Source organism: Rhinoderma darwinii, chromosome 3, assembly GCF_050947455.1.
Source record: "Rhinoderma darwinii isolate aRhiDar2 chromosome 3, aRhiDar2.hap1, whole genome shotgun sequence".
Lineage (NCBI taxonomy): Eukaryota > Metazoa > Chordata > Amphibia > Anura > Rhinodermatidae > Rhinoderma > Rhinoderma darwinii.
The window spans coordinates 387,956,666-387,979,328 of record NC_134689.1 but is presented as its reverse complement, the minus strand read 5'-3'; the positions used below and the strand labels follow the sequence as shown (position 1 = coordinate 387,979,328).

Below are 22,663 nucleotides of genomic sequence, written 5' to 3'. Positions count from 1 at the left end.
GGAGGGGGCTGTATGGCGCTATCTACAGGGAGGGGGCTGTATGGCGCTATCTACAGGGAGGGGGCTGTATGGCGCTATCTACAGGGAGGGGGCTGTATGGCGCTATCTACAGGGAGGGGGGCTGTATGGCGCTATCTACAGGGAGGGGGGCTGTACGGCGCTATCTGCAGGAAGGGCGCTGTACGGCGCTATCTACAGGAAGGGCGCTGTACGGCGCTATCTACAGGAAGGGCGCTGTACGGCGCTATCTACAGGAAGGGCGCTGTACGGCGCTATCTACAGGAAGGGGGCTGTACGGCGCTATCTACAGGAAGGGGGCTGTACGGCGCTATCTACAGGAAGGGGGCTGTACGGCGCTATCTACAGGAAGGGGGCTGTACGGCGCTATCTACAGGAAGGGGGCTGTACGGCGCTATCTACAGGAAGGGGGCTGTACGGCGCTATCTACAGGAAGGGGGCTGTACGGCGCTATCTACAGGAAGGGGGCTGTACGGCGCTATCTACAGGAAGGGGGCTGTACGGCGCTATCTACAGGAAGGGGGCTGTACGGCGCTATCTACAGGAAGGGGGCTGTACGGCGCTATCTACAGGAAGGGGGCTGTACGGCGCTATATACAGAGGGCTGTATGGTCATATTTGCAGGGAGCTGTATGGCACTATGTACAGGGGGCAGTATGGCGATATCTATAGGGGGGGGCTCTATGGCGATATCTAAAGGGGCTGTATAGTGATATCTACAGGGGGCTGTATGGCACTATCTACAAGGGGGAGGTGGGGGCGCTATCTACCAGTCGGTGTCACACTATCTACAGGGGGGCTATATAGCATAACCTACAGGGGGGCTCTATGGCACTATCTACAAGGGGGCGCTGTGTGGCATAATCTACAGGGGGGCACTATCTACAAGAGGGGACGGTGTGTGGCAGCCAGGGGAGTGGGGGGCCCAGAAAATAGTTTGCTATGGGGCCCAGTCTTTCCTAGTTACGCTCCTGATTGCCTGTCTATGTCATTGCCTGTATATGTCATTGCTTGTCTATGTTATTGCCTGTCTATGTCATTGCCTGTCTATATTCTCTACACATCAGTGCTTGCCACTTTCAATGATATATACAGACAATGATAGAGACAAGCAATGACATTGATTGTCTGTATATGCTATTGCTTGCTTCTGTCATGGCGCGTTCATGTCATTCCTTGTGTCTGTTGTTGTCTGTACACATCACCACCTATTGTACCATCTAACAATATCCATTATTATCATCGCCTGTAGCTGAGATCTCACCATAAAGTTGCTGAATATCTCTCCTGTCCCCGCTGCTCAGTTCCACACTGCTTCCTTCTGTGTTATATGATGGAGACATCACTGAATCAGCCCGGGTGCTGTGATGTAACCCCAGGACATGTCCTATCTCATGCACTGCCACCTAAGAGGGTAAAATTAGTCATAAACAAGTAGAACTCATTGCACGGGCTGCCGGCTGTCTCCTCACATTAAATCAAAGTTGGCCGAACCCGCTGATTTCGGTGGGAGTGTGGGATCGGCCGACATTCGTAGGTGTATGGGAGCGTCCCAACTCCCCCCAATGACAGAGAGTTGATATTAACATGTCTCATCATTTGTTGCTGTAAGAGATAAGTGCCACCAAAAGTGCCTGGTAGCTGCTGAATCCCCTCTCCACATTGAAATAAACATGCAGGCTTACTTGTGAGGGGTATATGGGGGAGATGGTTCTGCCAACAGTTATCAAAAGTGTAAGGCCAGCTTTAGGCTTTCCTACTTTAGACTGTTGCTGAATCCATTTACGGATATTTGTTAATGTAAATCACCTACTATAATAATGTGCAATTCCACTGATAAATGTTTGGATATGATTGCTTCTGTTTCCCTGATGCCACTTTCTTTGACCGCCATATCACAGAGCCACATCCATTATGCAATATAATGTAGCCCTACCGGAATGAGCATCACATAATATAAGTGCTGCATTACATTGTCCAGCAGTAATAGTCACCATTTTCGGCTTTAGCTCTTCAGCAAGGCTTGATTATAAGAGGGGCGAATGCCCTTGGACCTAGTCCACCTTTTCAGGGCAATTTATAGAAGGAGCTATAAGTCATTGCTGTTTTACCACCAAGCACTGTTATTTGAGAAGTGTATGCTAGCAGGGCCAGCCTTAGCATCATGCAAAATTATCTTTCGGCGCCCCACCCCATCATAAAAAAAAATGCCCCATAAAAAAGTATAATGCCCCCTTACAGTATAATGCCCTTTTAGTGCCCCCATACAGTATAATAATATTTCATAATATAATATATTATAACCCCTTCAAGGACACAGTATTTTGTCCTCTAATTGTGCCCATACAGTATTATTCCCCCTAAGTGCCACGCACAGTATATTGCCCCCTGAAGTGCCCCACACAGTGTAATGTCCGCTTAGTGGCCTCCACACAGTATAGTGCCCCCTGTAGATTGTGCCATACAGCCTCCCTGTAGACAGTGCCATAATCCCCCACCTCCTCCCTGTAGACAGTGCCCCCAAACAAACAAAAAAAGTACTCACCTAGGCCCCGTTCCCACGACAAACTGAGCTGATCCACAACACCGACAACGGGATCCTTGCGTAGGCCGGCATGATCCTGTGGCCTAGTACATAGTTTCCCAAATTTTATAGGAAGGGAGTGCCACACAGCCCCCTTGTAGGTAGTGCCACGCAGCTCCCTTGTAGGTAGTGCCACACAGCCCCCTTGTAGGTAGTGCGACACAGCCCCCTTGTAGGTAGTGCGACACAGCCCCCTTGTAGGTAGTGCGACACAGCCCCCTTGTAGGTAGTGCCACATAGCCCCCTTGTAGGTAGTGCCGGACACCCCCTTGAAGGTAGTGCCAGACACCCCCTTGAAGGTAGTGCCAGACACCCCCTTGAAGGTAGTGCCAGACACCCCCTTGAAGGTAGTGTCACACAGCCCCCTTGTAGATAGAACCCTCCCCCCTTCCTGTAGATAGCGCCACTGTAGTTCACTGAAGGAGCGGGATCCCCCTGTGGCCAGGGATTCTGCTACTGGATGGCGCGCTTGATGTCTCTGTCCATACAGTGGATATTAAAAGTCTACACACCCATGTTAAAATGCCAGGTTTTTGTCATGTCAAAAAATTAGTACAAGATTAATCATTTCAGAACTTTTTCCGCCTTTAATGTGACCCATAATCTGTACAATTCCATTGAAAAACAAACTGAAATCTTTTAGAGGGGAAAAATAAAAATAACAAAACTACAATAATGTGGTTGCATAAGTGTGAATACCCTCTTATATTTGGGGATGTGGTTGTGTTTAGAATTAGCCTATCACATTTATACTCATGTTAAATATTAGTCAGTACATAGATGCCATAATTTAAAGTAACCTCTGTAATTCTGAGTAACCCCATATAAAGTTCAGCTGTTCTATTAGGATTTTCCTGACATTTTCTATGTTGCATGTGACAGTAAAAGCCATGGTCCGTAAAGAGCTTACAACGCATCAAAGGGATCTGATTGTTGAAAGGCTTCAGTCAGGAGAAGGGTACCAAAGAATTTCCAAGGCATTAGATATGCCATGGAACACAGTGAAGACGGTCATCAAGATGTGGATTACATTTGGCACAACAGTAACATTACCAAGAACTGGACATCCCTCAAAACTTGATGAAAAGACAATATGAAAATTGGTTAAGTGGGCTATGTAGAGACCTACAGCAACATTAAAGGAGCTGCAGAACCTTCTGGCAGGTACTGGTTGTGTAGTGCATGTGACAACAATCTCCAGTTTTCTTCATATGTCTGGGCTGTGGGGTAGGGTGGCAAGACGGAAGCCGTTTCTAACAGAAAAAAAATCCAAGCCCGGCTATGTTTTGCAAAGACCTACAACAAGTCTGCCAAAAGCATGTTGGAAAACATGTTTTATTGTCTGATGAGAACAAGTTTGAACATTTTGGCCATAATTCCAAAAAACATGTTTGGCGCAAAGCCAACACTGCACATCACCAAAAGAACACCATACCCACAGTGAATCATGGTGGAGGCAGCATTATGCTTTGGGGCTGTTTTTCTGCAGCTGGAACTGGGGCTTTAGTCAAGGTGGAGGGCATTATGAACAGTTCCAAATATCAGTCAATATTGGCACAAAACCTGCAGCCTCTGCTAAAAAGCTGAAAATGAATAGGAATTTCACCTTTCAAAACGACAACGACCCAAAGCAGAACCTCCAAATCAACAAAAGAATGGCTTCACCAGAAGAAGATCAAAGTTTTGAAATGGCTCAGCAAGAGCCCAGACCTGAATTCCGTTGAAAATCTGTGGGGTGACCTGAAGAGGGCTGTACACAGGAGATGCCCTCACAATCTGACAGATTTGGAGCGCTTTTGCACGGAAGGGAGGGCAACAATTGCCAAGTCAAGATGTGCCATGCTGATAGACTTCTACCCAAAAGGACTGAATGCTGTCATAAAGTCAAAGGGTAATTCAACAAAGTATTAGTTTAATGGTGTGCATATTTATGCAACCACATTATTTTTGTTCTCTATTTTTATTTTTCCCCTCTAAATGATTTAAGTTTGTTTTTCAATACAATTGTACAGATTATGGGTGACATTAAAGGTGAAAATTCTGAAATTATTAATCTTGGACTGTTTTTGTAAGATGGTGTGTAGGCGTGTGTAGACGGTTTATATCCACTGAATATGAACAGTGCCATCAGGGGCAACTCCTGAAGCGGAATCCCCGTCCACAGCGTTGACAATGCTGTGACCGGGGATTCCACTCCAGGAGAAGCCCCTGACGTCTTTGTCCATTTATGGACAGTGAGTAAGGGGCTTCTCCAGGAGTGGAATCCCCGCTCACAGAGTCATCACCACCTTGGACGGGGATTTTGCTTCAGGAGTTGCCCCTGATATCACTGTCCATATATGGACAGAGACATCAAGTGATCTGTCCAGGAGCGGAATCCCCAGGCCACACGGGGATTCCGCTCCTTCAGGGAGCTACAGTGGCGCAAGTAGATACCAGAGCAGGGCGATACCTCGTTGCTCTGCTATAGTGTTCAATAGTATTTGAGTACCTAAGGACAGAGATACTATTGAATGTGGCGTTGCTACCGCTGTAGCAGCTACGTTGGCTGCTGGTGGCGCCGCCGCACATGGGGGGCCAGTCCCGACGGGTGGCACGAGCGCCCTCATGCCCGCTGTCGTCGCTAGCAGCCGCTATGGCTGCTACAGCGGTAGCGACGCCACTTAGACGAGAAGCCCACAGGCGGAAACGCAGCTGCTGAGACGCTGGGCCCGGGCGCTTCTGAAACACAAGCAGAGTACAGGAGCCAGCGCAGTGCCCCCTTCCTCCTGCTGGAGTGATGCGCCGTGTGCAATGGCACAGGTCGCACACCCCTAAGGCCGGCCCTGTATGCTAGTGTAGTGTGGTACTATTTGGGTACTGCAGGGCGGTATTATTTGTATACTGCCTTATAATGTATGGTAGTTTTTGACAAACTATCTCTGTGATGGTGCTACTTTTTGTAATTACCCACAGACTATTTTTCCTTTTTATATATGAAAAATGTTTTTCAAAGTTGGAGAGGGGTCATGCCCAATGTTTTAAGGTCTTCACAGACCTTGATGTGGCCCTGACTGTAATGTCAACACAGTAGAGAACTTTAATCTTTTATTTTTCAGCGTTAGTTCTAGTACTGAATGTACAGGGTTACAGAATATTGTATAATGCTGTTTTGTAAAAGATAATGTGACTCAGCAGCCATGATCAAGGCTGGATTACTTTTATGCCTTTTTTAAATTCCCTAAAGATGCTAATGAAAACATTGTCTACCTGATGTGATTATCAGTATTTTTTTTAATTTCCTGGCATAACCATGGTACATACCTTTAGCAAACTAATACCATGCTGCCCGCTGGCCGTAAAATGTTGATCATCATTGAGGTGGATTTCTCTATCACTTGTAGAATGTGCCAGCTCATTTCCTTCCATCTCAAACACTTGAGAGCATCCAAAATGTCGACCTGGTGAAAAAAAAAGTGCATCAAGAAAAGTGCAGCAGCCTGTGTTTCCCCTTCCCTGCTTCTGTAAATGTTCTGAAACCTCTACAGTCACCAAAAAATGTATCAAGTGTAAAACAAAAAATATAAGACAGGGAGGAGGGGGATGAAGCTGCTGTATCTCTCCCTTAGTGTGTGTAAGGCTGTATACTGTGAGAGAGGAGGAGGAGCCGAAGGGGGGAGACATTTGATTTACTCACAGCACACATCACAGCTCTCACATCACACCAGGAAAAGTCTGTTCACTCAGCAAGAATAAAAAATAGAGGAAATGTGTAACTACAGAAATCCCACTTCTGTCTGCTCTACGTCTAAGGCTATGTTCATAAAGCTCCAAGTCACCTGCATAGTCATAGAGTTAAATCATAATCTTCTGGTGGTCTCCAGCCACCACTAGAGGGAGCCGAGGGGCTTACTACTTGCAGTATGCAGTTAGCTCCAAAGCTCCCCCTAGTGGTGGCTGCAGGTAGCCATTACTTTATCATTTAACTTTATGACTATGCAGAGGATTTGGCGCTCTGCATCAGAAAAACAGATTTCTAACCACCATAAAGATATATTAAGTAATTCATCAGCACAGATTAGGTTCTAAGACAAAATGATGTTCAATTTAAAGTGTCCACTTATACAATTGTATCTGCCCTACCTGTTCCAAAACCCAATGTGATGTCAGCACTGAGCTCAGACTTGGGTGACACCTCCATGAACAATAAAGGGGTCACTTCACTCCACATACGGAACGCTTCCCTGAGAGTCCCCCTTTGTTCCTCCAATGTCAGGTGGGCACTGTATCCTTCCATCATTAACTGCCAGTTCAGCTTTTTCTTAACCAGTACAAGCCCTGGCACAAGAGATGGCAGTTTTCCTTTTACCCTGTCATGTTTGCTCCTCCAGATAGGTTTCTTCTTCTGTGGGTCAGTAGACCTTTCAGTGGTATTTGGTTGGACCACTTTGCCAAAGATGTCACTAAAAGCTGCTGAGATACCTTCAAGGTTTAACGTATTTACAGTTTTTTGTGACTCTTTAAAACTTCCGTGACATGTTGTCTTTAGTAGAGGATAGTCCCGCACTGCGTTTGTGTCTGCAAGATGAGCCTCCACATTAGAGGTAGCAGCCTGGGTATAAAAAGGAGTAGGAAACAGTCAATTATTTATTGGTCCCGTAGTAAAATTACAAGTGCAGCAAAAACTCTTAAAGAGGTATTACTATCTTTAACATGTATGGCATATACACAGGAGCGCTGCCTGCTCTGCTTTTTTTCTGTAACTCTGATAGCCGCCAATGGAGAGGACTACCACCTCGCCACAAGCATAACCACCTCTCTATTAACTCAATACAGCATGTGGTGGCCAGGAATCCACGAACGTGGGTCAACAGACCCCCATTCTCCTGATAGATGAATGTCCAGGAACCACAAGAATCAGGCATTTATAGCTCACAATTTTTTGTTTTTAAGGTAACTTTTTATTAAGACCTCAGAAAATAAAGGTATAAAAAAAATACAGTACAACCAGCATGTATCACAGATATTATAGAAGTACCTTTATTTAATTAGTTACATGTTCACTTACCAGTATGTGCCAGCCATAGATGCCCCATAAGTGGCTAAGCTGCAAATGCCTCCATAAGTGATTCCGATACCCCCAACAGTGCCTCAGATACTTTCCCATAGTGCCTACCACAGATGTCCTAAGCAGTACCAATGACAGATGCCCCCATACAGCACCTCAGCCACAGATACTCCCCAAAATGCCTCCCACAGAGATGTCCCCGTAGAGAGTTTGTTACAGATGAGAGTGCCAACCAGAGATGCCCCCATAGAGTGCCTCAGATGCCCCCCAGATCCTGCATTATCCACCTATGCCTTTCTGGGTTTCTTCACTATGTGTGCCATACGTGATGTCACATGCACCCTTTTCCCTATGATATATTTATTCTTCATGTGTTACTGTATTGTAATATTATTATAAAATATTACCATTACTTACTAAATATGATGGCGATATTTACAAAAACTCTTCGTAAAACAAAGTGGAATGGCATCGGTCCCAGCCATTTATTTCATACAATGAGAAGGAAGAGAACTCTCTGACCTTGTGTATGACCTTGTCAGGCTATGAGAGAAAACCTATTGTCCCTGGAGTATTGTCATCTGTTCTGTGATGGTGGTTATTATACCAGACACAGTGTTGTTCAGATGACGTCATCATGTGGATTACTGCACAAGCCATTCTGAAGTGACGACGGAAAAGAGACCAACCACAGAATAGAAACTGTAATACCCTTCAACACTAGGTGGTAGTAGAATAACACACGTTTTAAAACACGCGTCACGTGTCATGAAAGCACCTGACCAATTAGGAAGGGTGCACTCTGACTGTAAGTGGGTTTTGATAATGACATGTGCATATCAGCTGCAGCGTTGGGTATACCCTCCACCCTGATTTCCCTTATAGGGTTTATATAGAGGTGACACTGTACGAACTTCCTCTTTCTGAGGATCCTGGAGACGAGTTTCCCACCCTTGGTTATAAATATATATATTAAAAATTAAAAAAACTTTTACGGGTGTGATATAAGTTGATTTATTATAATCGATTATGATTGTAATTTTGTTATGCTGATTTCATATTCTTATAATCTGCTATCATATGTTCAAAATGATTTCCTTTAAGTCACAGCTGGCGATCTTTTGGAGAATTCGGTGGTGTGATGAGGAGCTACGAGGGCTGACTTGCCCGTCGGGAGTCCGGCGGCCGGTATAACGCTTCATAGCTGTGCTGAAAATAACAGTTTTGGTTATGGATTTTAAAATAAAAGCTGTGGCCGATCACATCCAGCAAAAAGTAATGTTTGTGTCCTGGTATTTATCGTTTAACTAGTAAAGGTTGGTCAGCCATGCTTGCGGTCTGACTAAACTTGGGCACAGCATCCAAAAATGTGCCCACATTCAGAAGAACATTCCCACATGACCACCAAACCACATACATGCAAAGATATTGCATGTACAATTTTTTAAAATACATAAAAAATCATCCAGATTTACCTTTTTCAATATCTTAGCCCCTTTGGCTATGTTCACACGGAGTATTTTGCAGGAGGAATATCTGCCTCAAAATTCAGTTTGGAAGTTTGAGGCAGATTTTCCTCTCCCTGCACGCCGATTTTCGCTGAGTTTTTCGCCCGCGGCCATTGAGCGCCGCGGGCATAAAACACCGTGAAATACGCTTTCTCTGCCTCCCATTGAAGTCAATGGGAGGTCAGAGGCGGAAACCCCCGAAGATAGGGCATGTCGCTTCTTTTTCCCGCGAGGCAGTTTTACTGCTCGCGGGAAAAAGACGCCGACGCCTCCCATTGAAATCAATGGGAGGCATTTTCGGGCCGTTTTTGACGAGTTTTGTGACGTGGTTTCCGCGTCAAAAAACTCGTCAAAATACTCTGTGTGAACATAGCTTTAACCAGTTCAGGATCGGGCTGTTTTGAGCCTGCATTTTTCTAAATTTATATGTATCTGCTTGTAAGACAGGCAGTTATAACACACAAAATTGTTGCTAATTAACATCCCCCATATGTCTACTTTAGTTTGGCATCGTTTTTTGAACATCCTTTTATTTTTCTATGACATCACAAGGCTTAGAACTTTAGCAGCAATTTCTCACATTTTCAAGAAAATTTCAAAAGGCTATTTTTACAGGGGCCAGTTCAGTTGTGAAGTGGATTTTCGGGCCTTATATATTAGAAACCCTCAATAAGTCACCCCATTTTAAAAACTTCACCCCTCAAAGTATTCAAAACAGCATTTAGAAAGTTTCTTAACCCTTTAGATGTTTCACAGGAATTAAGGCAAAGTAGATGTGAAATTTTCAAATTTCTTTTTTTTTTTGCAGAAATTCATTTTTCATCTATTTTCTTTTTTTGTAACACTGAAAGTTTTACCAAAGAAATGCAACTCAATATCTATTGCCCAGATTCTGCAGTTTTTAGAAATACCCCACATGTGGCCCTAGTGCACTTATTGACTGAAGCACCGGCCTCCGAAACAAAGGAACACCTAGTGGATTTTGGGGCCTCCTTTTTATTAGAAAATATTTTAAGCTCCATGTCGGGTCTGAAAGGCTCTTGCGGCACCAAAACAGTGGAAATCCCCCAAAAGTGACCCCATTTTGGAAACTATACCCCTTGAGGAAATTATCTAGGGGTATAGTGAGCATTTTGACCCTGCAGGTTTTTTGCAGAAATTATTGTAAGTAGGCCGTGAAAATGAAAATCTACATTCTTTCAAAGAAAATGTAGGTTTAGCTAATTTTTTCTAATTTCCACAAGGACTAAAAGGAGAAAATGCACCACTACTTTTGTAAAGCAATTTCTCCAGAGTAAAACAATACCCCACATGTGGTCATAAACGGCTGTTTGGACACACGGCGGAGCTTAGAAGTGAAAGAGCGCCATTTGGCTTTTGGAGCTCAAATTTAGCAGGAATGGTTTGCGGAGACCACGTCGCATTTGCAAAGCCTCTAAGGGACCAAAACAATGAAAACACCAAAAAAGTGACTCCATTTAGGAAACTACACCCCTTGAAGAATCCATCTAGGAGTGTAGTGAGCATTTTGAACCCACAGGGGTTTCATAGATTTTATTAGAATTGGGCAGAGAAGATGAAAAAAAATCCTTTTTTTCCAATAAGACGTAGCTTTAGCTCAACATTTTTCATTTTCTCAACAAATACAGGGATAAAAGAACCCCAACATTTGTAAAGCAACTTCTCTGGAGTACGGCAATACCCCATTTGTGGTCATAAACTGCTGTTTGGGCACACGCCAAGGATCAGAAGAGGAGGAGCGCCATTTGGCTTTTGGAGCACAGATTTTGCTGGATTGGTTTCTTGACACCATGTCACTTTTGCAAAGCTCCTAAGGTACCAGTACAGTGGAAACTCCCCAAAATTGACTCGATTGAGGAAACTACACCCCTTGAGGAATTCATCTAGGGGTGTAGTGAGCATTTTGACCCCACAGGTGTTTCATAGATTTTATTAGAATTGGGCAGTGAAAATAAAAAAAATCCTTTTTCACCCCAACACTTGTAAAGCAACTTCTCCTGTGTACGGCAATACCACATATGTGGTCATAAACTGCTGTTTGAGCACAGAATAGGGCTCAGAAGGGAAGGAGCGCCATTTGGCTTTTGGAGTACAGATTTTGCTGGATTGGTTTCTGGGCACTACGTCACATTTGCAAAGTCCCTGTGGGACGAAAACAGTGGATCCCCCCCAGAAGTGACCCCATTTTGGAAACTACACCCCTCAAGGTATTCACCTAGGGGTGTAGTGAGCATATTAACCCCACAGGTGATTGGCAGAAATTGTGCACTCGATGTTGCAGAGTAAAAATGGTTTTTCAATAGATATGCCAATATGTGGCGCCCAGCTTGTGCCACTGGAGACACACACCCCAAAAATTGTTAAAAGGGTTCTCCCGGGTATGGCGATGCCATATATGTGGAAGTAAACTGCTGTTTGGGCACACTGTAGGGTTCAGAAGGGAGGTAGCGCCATTGGGCTTTTGGAGCGTGGATTTTGCTTGTAGTAGTATTGTTTTGAGTCTACTGGTGTTTCCGTTTATAATGTGGGGTTACTTGTAAGGCGGGCAGAATATATCAGGGGCATAGTGAGGTGGTATAATAATGGGGTAAAAAAAATAAAAATAATAATTCATAGATGTGTGTTATGCTGTGACACAATCCTTTCTGCACAGGCCGGTGTCGCACTAATAAATGGTCTTTACTTATTCCCCTTTTGGTCCACACGCCGCACCTTTGAAGTTTGGGGAATTTTGCTGGGAAAGTGTTGTCCTGGTATAATACGGGCACCCTCGCTTCCAGCAGATATGTTTGGGCCCTCCCCTTCCTGGTTCCCTAATTTTAGGGGCCTTGATAATTCGCCACTTGAAACAGTAGAAACGTTCCCCTCGGGCCGGCACAACTGCATATTTTTATTTCCTGCCTTATTGGTGCCTTGACTAATTTTATGTCTTCATAGACGTAGTGGTATGAGGGCTGTTTTTTTTGTGGGATGAGCTGTAGTTTTTATTGGTACCATTTTGGGGTACATGCGACTTTGATCACTTGTTATCCTTTTTTTTTAAACTCCTCACATGCTGCGATCTCTATTGAACGCAGCATGTGAGGGGTTAATCGGTCGGATCGGAGGCTAGCTCTGGTCCTGGCCGATACCTCAGGGTGCCAGCTGTAACATACAGCTGTCACCCGGCGGTGATGTCGCTGGCTTAGCTCCTGAGCCAGCTCCATCTGTTTCACGTACAGTTACGTGGAGATGCGGGAAAAGACCATCTCCCATCACGTAACTGTACGTGAAATGGCGGGAAGGGGTTAAGGACCTGGTCAAGAACCAGTTTACCTCTTGACGCACCATGACGTACCAGCACGTCATGGTGCAGGGGGACAAGTATGGGGCACACTCGCGCGCTGAGCGCACTCCATATGCTGCGGGTGTTGGCTGTGTTTTACAGCTGACACCCGGGACTAACGGCTAGGAACAGCGATTGAGCTGTTCCTGGCCGTTTATCTCCTCAAATGCTTCGGTCAGTCGGGACCGCAGCATCTGATGCGTTGAATGGAGGGGGGCAGCCCCGCCGACAGCTCATTGGCCCATCATCCGGGGGTGCCAATGGTTGTCCAAGGGCTTAATGAAGGCCTCCAGGACTGCCTTCTCCCTGCCTCTGTTAAGCTGTGCCTCGGGCAGGGCTTAACAGGACTGCAAGGACCCATTGCCAACCTTACCTGCCCAGGACCTTACACCATTATTTAATTATAATAAAAACACCAACACCTTCTTTGTGGAAATGTGGAAGTGCCCACAGCTTTATTATTATTATAAAACCATCGGCATGAAGACATATTTTTCTCTCATTCCTCCTTCTCCTGAAATGCCGATGCTCCCTGTACTCCATCAGGCATGTAGGGTTCTAACTCCATCTTCCTAGCCGTACTTTCCGCCAAGGAAGGGAACTGAGAAACCTACTCAGTTCCCCGACCACCCCCACCAAGCAACGCCAGTCCTCTCTCGGCCCCATCCAACAAGTCCAAAAGAAAGATATCGAGTCCGATATCGTTTAGATGTACCCCGTCCAGCGTCAGCAAATCCGCATTGTCCCCTTCTAAGGACTGGTGCCACAGCCCAACTCCACCTATCGAGCGAATGAACCGCGACACCCGCACATTAAGCAATCTCCGCACTCTTTCCAACGCTGCCAAATTCCCGGCACCCCGCCAAACAGTCCGTGCCATTATCTCAGACCACACCACCACGCAGCGAGAAAACAGCTCCTGAAAACGCGCCAGATCGGTCCGGATTAATGATAACAATTCTGCCATTTTAACTTGGCCGATATCATTCCCCCCAGCATGAATGATCAGGACAACCGGTCCCTCAGTGTGCCTAGTAACCGCCACTACCTCTGGCAGCAACTGCACCCACCGTAATCCCCAGACACCTCTCCAGTGGATGTCGGCCTGTGAGAGGCCCAAATTCGGGCCAAGCGGCCTCCGTACTGCACGGACTGCCGCCCAATGCACATATGAGTGCCCCAGGATCCACACCTGGGGGCGGCAAGATCCTGACAAAAAAGGAAATTCGCACTAAATACAAGGTCAAAATGGACAGAAAGAAGATACAGGCGGAGATAGAATAATCCAAAACAAAGAAAAACTGGGGAGGAGGAGGGGGGGTTTTGGGTCAACAAATGGAAGAAGAGAATATCCAGAAGGAAAGTCATACTATAATAAATTCATCATACATGACAAACCAAATCCGGTCGCACATACGACTTATACAGTGAAGGAAATAAGTATTTGATCCCTTGCTGATTTTGTAAGTTTGCCCACTGTCAAAGACATGAACAGTCTAGAATTTTTAGGCTAGGTTAATTTTACCAGTGAGAGATAGATTTTATTAAAAAAAAAAAAAAACAGAAAATCACATTGTCAAAATTATATATATTTATTTGCATTGTGCACAGAGAAATAAGTATTTGATCCCTTTGACAAACAAGACTTAATACTTGGTGGCAAAACCCTTGTTGGCAAGCACAGCAGTCAGACGTTTTTTGTAGTTGATGATGAGGTTTGCACACATGTTAGATGGAATTTTGGCCCACTCCTCTTTGCAGATCATCTGTAAATCATTAAGATTTCGAGGCTGATGCTTTTCAACTCGGATCTTCAGCTCCCTCCATAAGTTTTTGACGGGATTAAGGTCTGGAGACTGGCTAGGCCACTAAATGACCTTAATGTGCTTCTTTTTGAGCCACTCCTTTGTTGCCTTGACTGTATGTTTCGGGTCATTGTCGTGCTGGAAGACCCAGCCACGAGCCATTTTTAATGTCCTGGTGGAGGGAAGGAGGTTGTCACTCAGGATTTGACGGTACATGGCTCCATCCATTCTCCCATTGATGCGGTGAAGTAGTCCTGTGCCCTTAGCAGAGAAACACCCCCAAAACATAATGTTTCCACCTCCATGCTTGACAGTGGGGACGGTGTTCTTTGGGTCATAGGCAGCATTTCTCTTCCTCCAAACACGGCGAGTTGAGTTAAAGCCAAAGAGCTCAATTTTAGTCTCATCTGACCACAGCACCTTCTCCCAATCACTCTCAGAATCATCCAGATGTTCATTTGCAAACTTCAGACGGGCCTGTACATGTGCCTTCTTGAGCAGGGGGACCTTGCGGGCACTGCAGGATTTTAATCCATTACGGCGTAATGTGTTACCAATGGTTTTCTTGGTGACTGTGGTCCCAGCTGCCTTGAGATCATTAACAAGTTCCCCCCGTGTAGTTTTCGGCTGAGCTCTCACCTTCCTCAGGATCAAGGATACCCCACAGGGTGAGATTTTGCATGGAGCCCCAGATCGATGTCGATTGACAGTCATTTTGTATGTCTTCTATTTTCTTACTATTGCACCAACAGTTGTCTCCTTCTCACCCAGCGTCTTATTTATGGTTTTGTAGCCCATTCCAGCCTTGTGCAGGTCTATGATCTTGTCCCTGACATCCTTAGAAAGTTCTTTGGTCTTGCCCATGTTGTAGAGGTTAGAGTCAGACTGATTGATTGAGTCTGTGGACAGGAGTCTTTTATACAGGTGACCATGTAAGAGCTGTCTTTAATGCAGGCACCAAGTTGATTTGGAGCGTGTAACTGGTCTGGAGGAGGCTGAACTCTTAATGGTTGGTAGGGGATCAGATACTGATTTCTCTGTGCACAATGCAAATACATATATATCATTTTGACAGTGTGATTTTCATATTTTTTCTTAATATAATCTATCTCTCACTGGTAAAATTAACCTAGCCTAAAAATTCTAGACTGTTCATGTCTTTGACAGTGGGCAAACTTACAAAATCAGCAAGGGATCAAATACTTATTTCCTTCACTGTAGCTATTTGAGCTCCATCTACCCAACCGCATAATAGCCACTGAATCCAAGCCTAAGGCATCTGCCTCCGTGGCAGCGCCAATCCTGAAAGAATGAGCACCAAACTCGCCCGGTGGCAGCCCCAAGTATTTCAGCCCAGCCTTAAAAACCGCTTCAAATTGAAAACGCGACATCGACGACCCATTTTTATGTGTTAAAAATTGTACTCCGGCCGCCCGGACAAACACAAAATTTTTAACCAACCTCACAGGATAATACTGGCCCCCAACCTTCCCAATCGACAACCAAGCACCCTTCCCGGCCATGTCAGTCTTAGACCGCCGAACACAGACCCGAAGGGAATCACCCAAAACCACCACATCAGACCCAAGAAGCCCACCGCGTTTGTCCACACTGGGTGGAACCAGCTCACTAACTCGTAGTGTAGCAAAGAAAGCCAACGAAAACGCCGCACCAAACAAAGAAACCTAATATTCATCCCGGCAAAGATAACACAAATTGGATAAAAGCCTACTCAGGAGCGCAAAAGATACTGGTCGCCTCGTGTCACGGGAAAACGCCTCCTTCTTCCAACCTTTCATCGTCTGCTTAACGACAAACTCTTTGGTAATATCCCTACATCCCCAGAATTTTAACATAAAGGCCACCCCTGCTAAATGTTTACTTGCAGTGGCCGCACTACAACCATCCTGATGTAATTGGACCAAACTATTAAGGGTAATATCAAGATGACAACGATCCTGTGATGGAAAATTACCCCCCGCAGTCTCCAACCACCGATCCCACGCTCTGCAATGACTCCTCCAAGTCGCTGGTACCACAGAACCCCTCAACAGACTCATAAGTTCTCCTCGTGCCGGGCACATAAGTGAAGTGGGGGGGACTCCCCTTCTGCCAAAGCTGCCGGGTGCAATTCCCGAAACAAGGACATCTGTGAACGAGACAAAGCATCGGCCATCACATTACAGACTCCCGGAACATGTTTCGCACGAAACCACACGTTCAGTTCCAAACATTTCAAAACCAAAAATCGTAATAAAGCTAGCACAGGCAATGATGTAGACGACAAGCCGTTCACCACATGCACAAACGCCATATTGTCCGTCCAGAATACAATCCGCTTATTCACCATCCTTCTACCCCACAAATACATGGCAACTCTAATAGGAAACAACTCTAACAACGTCAAATTACGTACTAACCCTAAATCACCCCAATGCGAGGGCCAAGGGGACCTACACCAACTTCGGCTAAAAACTGCTCCAAAACCATCGCTCCCAGCCACATCAGTGAAAAGTTGCAGATCAACATTAGACATCTCGTCGTCCTGACAAATGAACTCCCATTAAATGAACTCAAAAACGAATGCCAGACAAACAAATCCTTTTTCATACAAGATGTTACCCGGATAAAATGATCAGGTTTCAATATACCCTTAGTAGCTAACGACAAGCGCCGAGAAAAAACCCGACCCATGGGAATTATTCGACAGGCAAAAACCAGCAAGCCCAATAACGACTGCAACTGTTTCAACGTCACTTTCTTAGACCCCATGACCTGGTCAATTTGGGACACCAAACTTGCCAATTTGTCATCGAGCAAACGAAAAAACATCTATTTCAATACCCAAAAAAGACAAAACGGTTACCGGGCCTTCAGTTTTTTCTTCCGAAATAGGTACCCCAAAACGAGACAACATCTGACGAAAAACCCGCAGCAACACACTGCACAATCCGGAGCCCTTAGGGCCTACAAAAAGAAAATCATCCAAATAATGAATGACCGAGGAAAACCCAGACTCAAAGCGAACTACCCATTCCAAAAATGAAGCAAACATTTCAAAATAACTGCAAGATATAGAACATCCCATGGGAAGGCACATATCAACATAAAAGGCCCCGTCCAAACAGCAACCCAGCAAGTGAAAACATTCCGGATGTACTGGCAACAACCGGAACGCCGCCTCAATGTCAGACTTAGCCAAAAGCGCACCCTGGCCTGCTGCCTGCACCAACCTCACCGCAACATCAAAAGAAGTGTACGAAACCGCCGCATCTTCCCTGGAGATCCCGTCGTTGACAGATCCCCCACGGGGAAAAGAAAGGTGATGAATCAACCTAAACTTCCCCAGCTCCTTTTTAGGGACTAGGCCAAGGGGGGAAACCCTCAGGTTAGGATAAGGCGGCTCAGAGAATGGACCTGCCATTCTCCCCAATTCAACTTCCTTAACCAATTCTAAACGCACGACTCCAACATTCTCCTTGATCGATTTCAAATTGTCAGCCAATAACAATGTTGCAGAATACTCAAACGGAATCACAAAACCATAAGAAAACCCACTAGTGAGCACCTCTGCCTCCCGCCTCCTGTGGTAACGCTCTAACCATTGGCCCATCTCGAGAACGTTCACCGGCGTTCTCCGTTGTGCCAGAAGGAGGTGCCTTGGCAGGCTGCTTACCTCTCCGGAAACACCTGAGTGCCGAATGAGCGCCCCCACAGATGGAGCTTTCATGTCGGAATTTGCACGTGGCAAAGAACCGACAATGACCCTCGTTGTAGAGCCAACAGGCTCCCGTGGGTTTAGCGGCCGCAGCTCCAGGGGCGGGTCCTGGTGCCGCGGCCGCACTGGGAAAGGGGCGGTGCGGTTTGCTGCCGTGCGCTAAAATGAGCTGCAACCAAACATCAGTTGCCTTTGACGCCCAACTAATATCAGGCGACAAAGCCAAACGACGCCAAAATTCTTCATCGTAACGCCACCAAGCTGCACTACCGTGCAACCTGTGGCCGCTGAAAATCGTGTCAAAATAAACAAATAATTCCGCCCTTTTGTCAGGGTAGCGCTGGCAAATAACATGAGCCAGGGTAGAATAACCCTGAACCCAGTTGCCAAAAGTCTTCGCAACCCTAACCTTCTTATCCGAACCTCTCTCAAATACCCACTCCTTATCGACAGTCACCTGCTCCACGGAGACCAAAGACCAAATATCCACAAATTCATTCCTCCAAATCTTTTCTTTTGTCTCTGCTGACAAATGAGTCCCGAGAGGAGCGACCCTACAGAACAAAGAATCCCGAAACGTTAGACTAGCTAAATTAGCTTCTCTCTCAGACGGGGGCTTAGCCCCCCCAGGTGGCACCGAGAGAACCGACGTTCCCTCATTTTCCTTCAAACCAGCCACCACGGCTTTTAAAACAGACATAAGATCCTTTCCAGATAAGTTAGATTTATTAAGCCATGCGTCACCGCATGCTGACTCACCGTTTCCAGAGGTCTCAGCGACTCTAGAGGGTATTTCAGCCACTTGCAGAGGCATCAGTACCACGGCTTAAACCTCCCCCACCGACCCGGCAGGAGGAACAACCTGGGACAGCTGCTCGCGTTTCTCCGACAAGGGATGTACCTCCCGGCGTCGACTGCGTCTCTGCGGCCGTGACGATCTCCTTGAAGAACCCCGCCGCCACTCCGATGAGGATGATGACGAGGAGGAGACCCCTTCTCTGGATGAAGAGGAAGACAGCCGACCATGCCTCTTCTCGCCACCGGATCTGAGACGTCGCGATGGCCATGGTGACGATGTTTTCCAGAACGGCGTTTCCTCCCCCGTCTGGAACACTCCCTCACCGAACCTACAGAAGAAAAATGAGACAAGGCAGGAGAAGAGCAAACAGGACCAGCCGTCTCCCTGACCCTAAGCTCGCTACCACCATCCCTAACCGGCCTCAACCCCTGCGTGTAGGAAACCGGAGGTTAGAAACAGCAGGTGCAGCAGAAGCCCCTGCACAATGGCTGGGCTGAGCACTCACCGCTCGCTTCTGTGTGCCAGCAGCCATCTTCTTTGTATGGGCGCCGCCATCTTGCTTCCTGGCTGACCTGCGCCGAACCGGAAGTCCCGCCTCTGCCCCCTCTCCAACCACTTCCGGTTGAACAGAGGGCAGAACAGGCAGTGATGACGTCAGCTCCGGCCGCTCGCGGGAACCGGAAGCAAGTCCCAGCTCCCACGAACATGCCTCGTGGTAGGCAACCATGGCAGACCAGTCTCCTGGACCCGCCATACTCACCCCACTGTCCAGGAAGTTGCCCGCCTCATCCATCCCCACAGCCGCGGATCGAGGTAGGTTGTGCCGGGCCTGCGCCGGTTTAACTGCAGCCCTCTTAGCGCTATGGGGAGGGATGCCAGCGCGACACGTGGAAGGGGGGGAAGGTGGCACTATTTCACCCGACGACGCGCCAGGCGAAACAGGCCTAGGGCATGAGCTGGTACCAGCACGCAGCGGTGCAGCCATCACTGCACCCCGGACATGAACGGGGCTAGGGCTTAAGCGGGCAGGGGGGCGGATAACACGCTGCGGCCTACCTCGGGTAGCCGCTCCCGGCTGTTCCACGACCGGATCCGATTCTCCCCTTCTTCCATTCGCAAACAGGGATTCCAGCCAGGCGGTCCCCTCCAAGGCCACCCGCTGTGCCACCTGCTGCAAAAGGTCCTCAGCCATCATAAAAGGAACGTCCACCAAAACCAACAGGAAAAACTCAGGATCTTCCAGCTCCAACTGAAGGATGTTCCTCACGCTGCAGCTTGAAGGTAAGAAGGCGTTCTGCCCTAAACCCCAGACTTATATCTCCTTTACCATGCCCCTCATACCCCTTGTTCACCAATCCTGGTCCTGGGCATTATTTAAAACGTTCCATCCTTTATTTAACCCTCGCAGTCCCTGACACTTTCCCTAGGCGGTTCAGTGTCTACAAAAGCCTGTAAAAATGACAATACAATGCAATAGTGGGGGGACTAATGACGTGTAAAAAAAAGTTTAAGGGAGTCTGTCACCAGAACTTTCGTTTTGAACTAGCAGTATGCTAATATAGTTCATGCTAACCTGATTTTAAATGTGTTTTCCTTTTTCCCCAGGGTGCCTGCTTTGCATTAAAAACACTTTTATTATGTATGTACCATCACTGCACCGAAATAGCATGACAGTGACCTGCTTACCATCATGTACTAATACGACGGTCAACAGGACGGGAAGGGGTTAAGCAAGTTTTTTCAACAACCTACATTTATTACCTATTCACAATCCATGTGCCCAGGGTGTTTGATACCTGGGGGGCGCAAACAAGCTACTCTGTCTTGGCCAGGGTATTTAGATAAATGGCTTGGGCAGTCAATTGACTCTTTGCCCAAGGCAGAGAAAAGCCTGGCTATGCCCTAATGGGGTCGTCTGTATTTGACAAGTCCTTTCCACATTGCAGGTCCCCTGAGGTCAAGCTGATCTCCTGAGAGTCCAGGCCATAAACCGAGTCCGTTGCGGCAGCAGTGAAAATGTCAGAATGAATTACAAGGAGCTCATTGAAATTAACGGACATGGTTGTTGTTACTGGATGCGGTCCGTCACTGATTCTGGCTTTAGAACAGAGGAGGACCTGAATGGGGGTTCCTTCTCAAGTAATGGGGCACACAAGAAGGGGTTGCTGTCATTTTTATACTAGAAGAAGAGTCCTTACCTGTGGTTCCTGATGTCTCAAGTTTTGTAATAGGTAATAAATAGGAATTGCAGATCCTCCATAAGAATAAAAGAAGATCAAGTAAAGAAGAACGGGTCCAATCCATTGTCCACCCATTTTTCTGACAATGTGCTGAATATGACAGAGCTGCTTCTTATATCTATAGCACACCTGTTCCCCTCATAAGATAGACATGCCCTTTGCCCTAAATCAAAACGACTTCAATATCCATCTCAATTTACCTGATCATTTTACATGTAACTCTATGAAATTGTATGATACTGTTACAAGCCAATTTCTTTATAATTTCCCGATCACCAAATAATTTCTCTTAAGGACCCATTGTTAAAAATGGATTTGTGAGCTCACCCATGGAGCTCAGTGTCAATCTGCAGCAATAAAGGCAATTAATAAATATCCTTAGGAATATGTGGACATGCCAGTAAAACAAATGAATATAGAGATATGTGCACTGCTTGTATAATCCGGTTCTATGTAATTATCAGACAGCTTGCCAATTCTAACATTAATTTCGATTTTTTTAATTATTAATTAAAATATTAATACACAAAGATTTACTTGCCATATAGGCATCCACCGTGACTGCTATGAGGCCTGTGGAAGGGAGAACCCAACTCAGGCTTGCCCCATCTCCCTATGCCACCTGAATGGGGAGAGGTTAACAGGCCATCCTTTTACACTACAACAGATGAGGGGCTTTGGTGGTATTACCATGAGGATCCCATTTACTGAAGTGACAGTCAGCAATGGTGTGTATAGGGGCCTAAAACGTTCACCTTTAATAGAATCCAATAATGTTATGAGGAAGATCTACTATATCCTGGCAAGACCCAACCTCCTGGCAGAGCTAATGTGAATTGTAGTATTTCCTATATATGCTATGCGGGTTGAAAATATATACTGAGATGCAGCATTTAAAAAAGTACTCCGGCAGAAGCTAAAGGAGGCAGAAGAGCCATAGTAAAGAAACACAGGGCTATAACTGTAAGTACCCAAAAAAGAGCTGAGAAACAAACCTGAGCTGTAGCCTGGAAGAGCTGTGAGCAAGAACCAAAAGATAGAGGGACCAAAGCAATAACCAGAGGGACTAGACTGGAATCAGGACCAAACAACAAGCCAATATCAGGACAGAAATACACTAGGCAAGTCAAAACAATGCTAAAGCTGAGGAAAAGGAAGTCTAAACCTAGCAGGTTTAAATAATCTATGAATGGCGATGGCATTGGCAATTGCTATATCAATTTAACACAGTAACATAAAAGACCTTGAGATGGTACTAAAGAGCTGAGCAGTGATACTTGATGACATCATAGCAATGTAACAGAAAAATAAAAGACCTGGAGGGAGCACTAAAGAGCTGAGCAGTGATGCTTGATGACATCATAGCAATGTAACAGAAAAATAAAAGACCTGGAGGTGGTACTGAAGAGGTGAGCAGTGATGCTAGATGACATCATAGCAATGTAAACACAGCAACGTAGAAGATCTGGAGGTGGTGCTAGAATGGTGAGCAGTGCTGCTTGATGACATCACAGCATTATAAAGCAGTAATATAACAGACCTGGAGGTTGCACTGGACAATTGAGCAGTGCTGCCTGATGACATCACAGCAACATAAT

At 46.1% G+C, this 22,663-nt stretch overlaps 1 protein-coding gene across 1 annotated transcript in view; it reads right to left on the bottom strand.

Annotated features, from left to right (window-relative positions):
- Positions 1-19,552, bottom strand: part of LOC142750544 (matrix metalloproteinase-21-like) — a 31,633-nt gene extending 12,081 nt beyond the window's left edge. The window contains exons 1-6 of the mRNA XM_075859545.1: positions 19,331-19,552; positions 19,149-19,153; positions 18,484-18,580; positions 6,725-7,193; positions 5,906-6,042; positions 1,283-1,424 (exon numbers count right to left, since the gene is read on the bottom strand). Of these exons, the coding sequence (XP_075715660.1) occupies positions 1,283-1,424; positions 5,906-6,042; positions 6,725-7,193; positions 18,484-18,580; positions 19,149-19,153; positions 19,331-19,552 (1,072 nt within the window). The remainder of the gene's footprint in view (positions 1-1,282; positions 1,425-5,905; positions 6,043-6,724; positions 7,194-18,483; positions 18,581-19,148; positions 19,154-19,330) is intronic.
- Between the last annotated feature and the right edge of the window lie 3,111 nt (positions 19,553-22,663).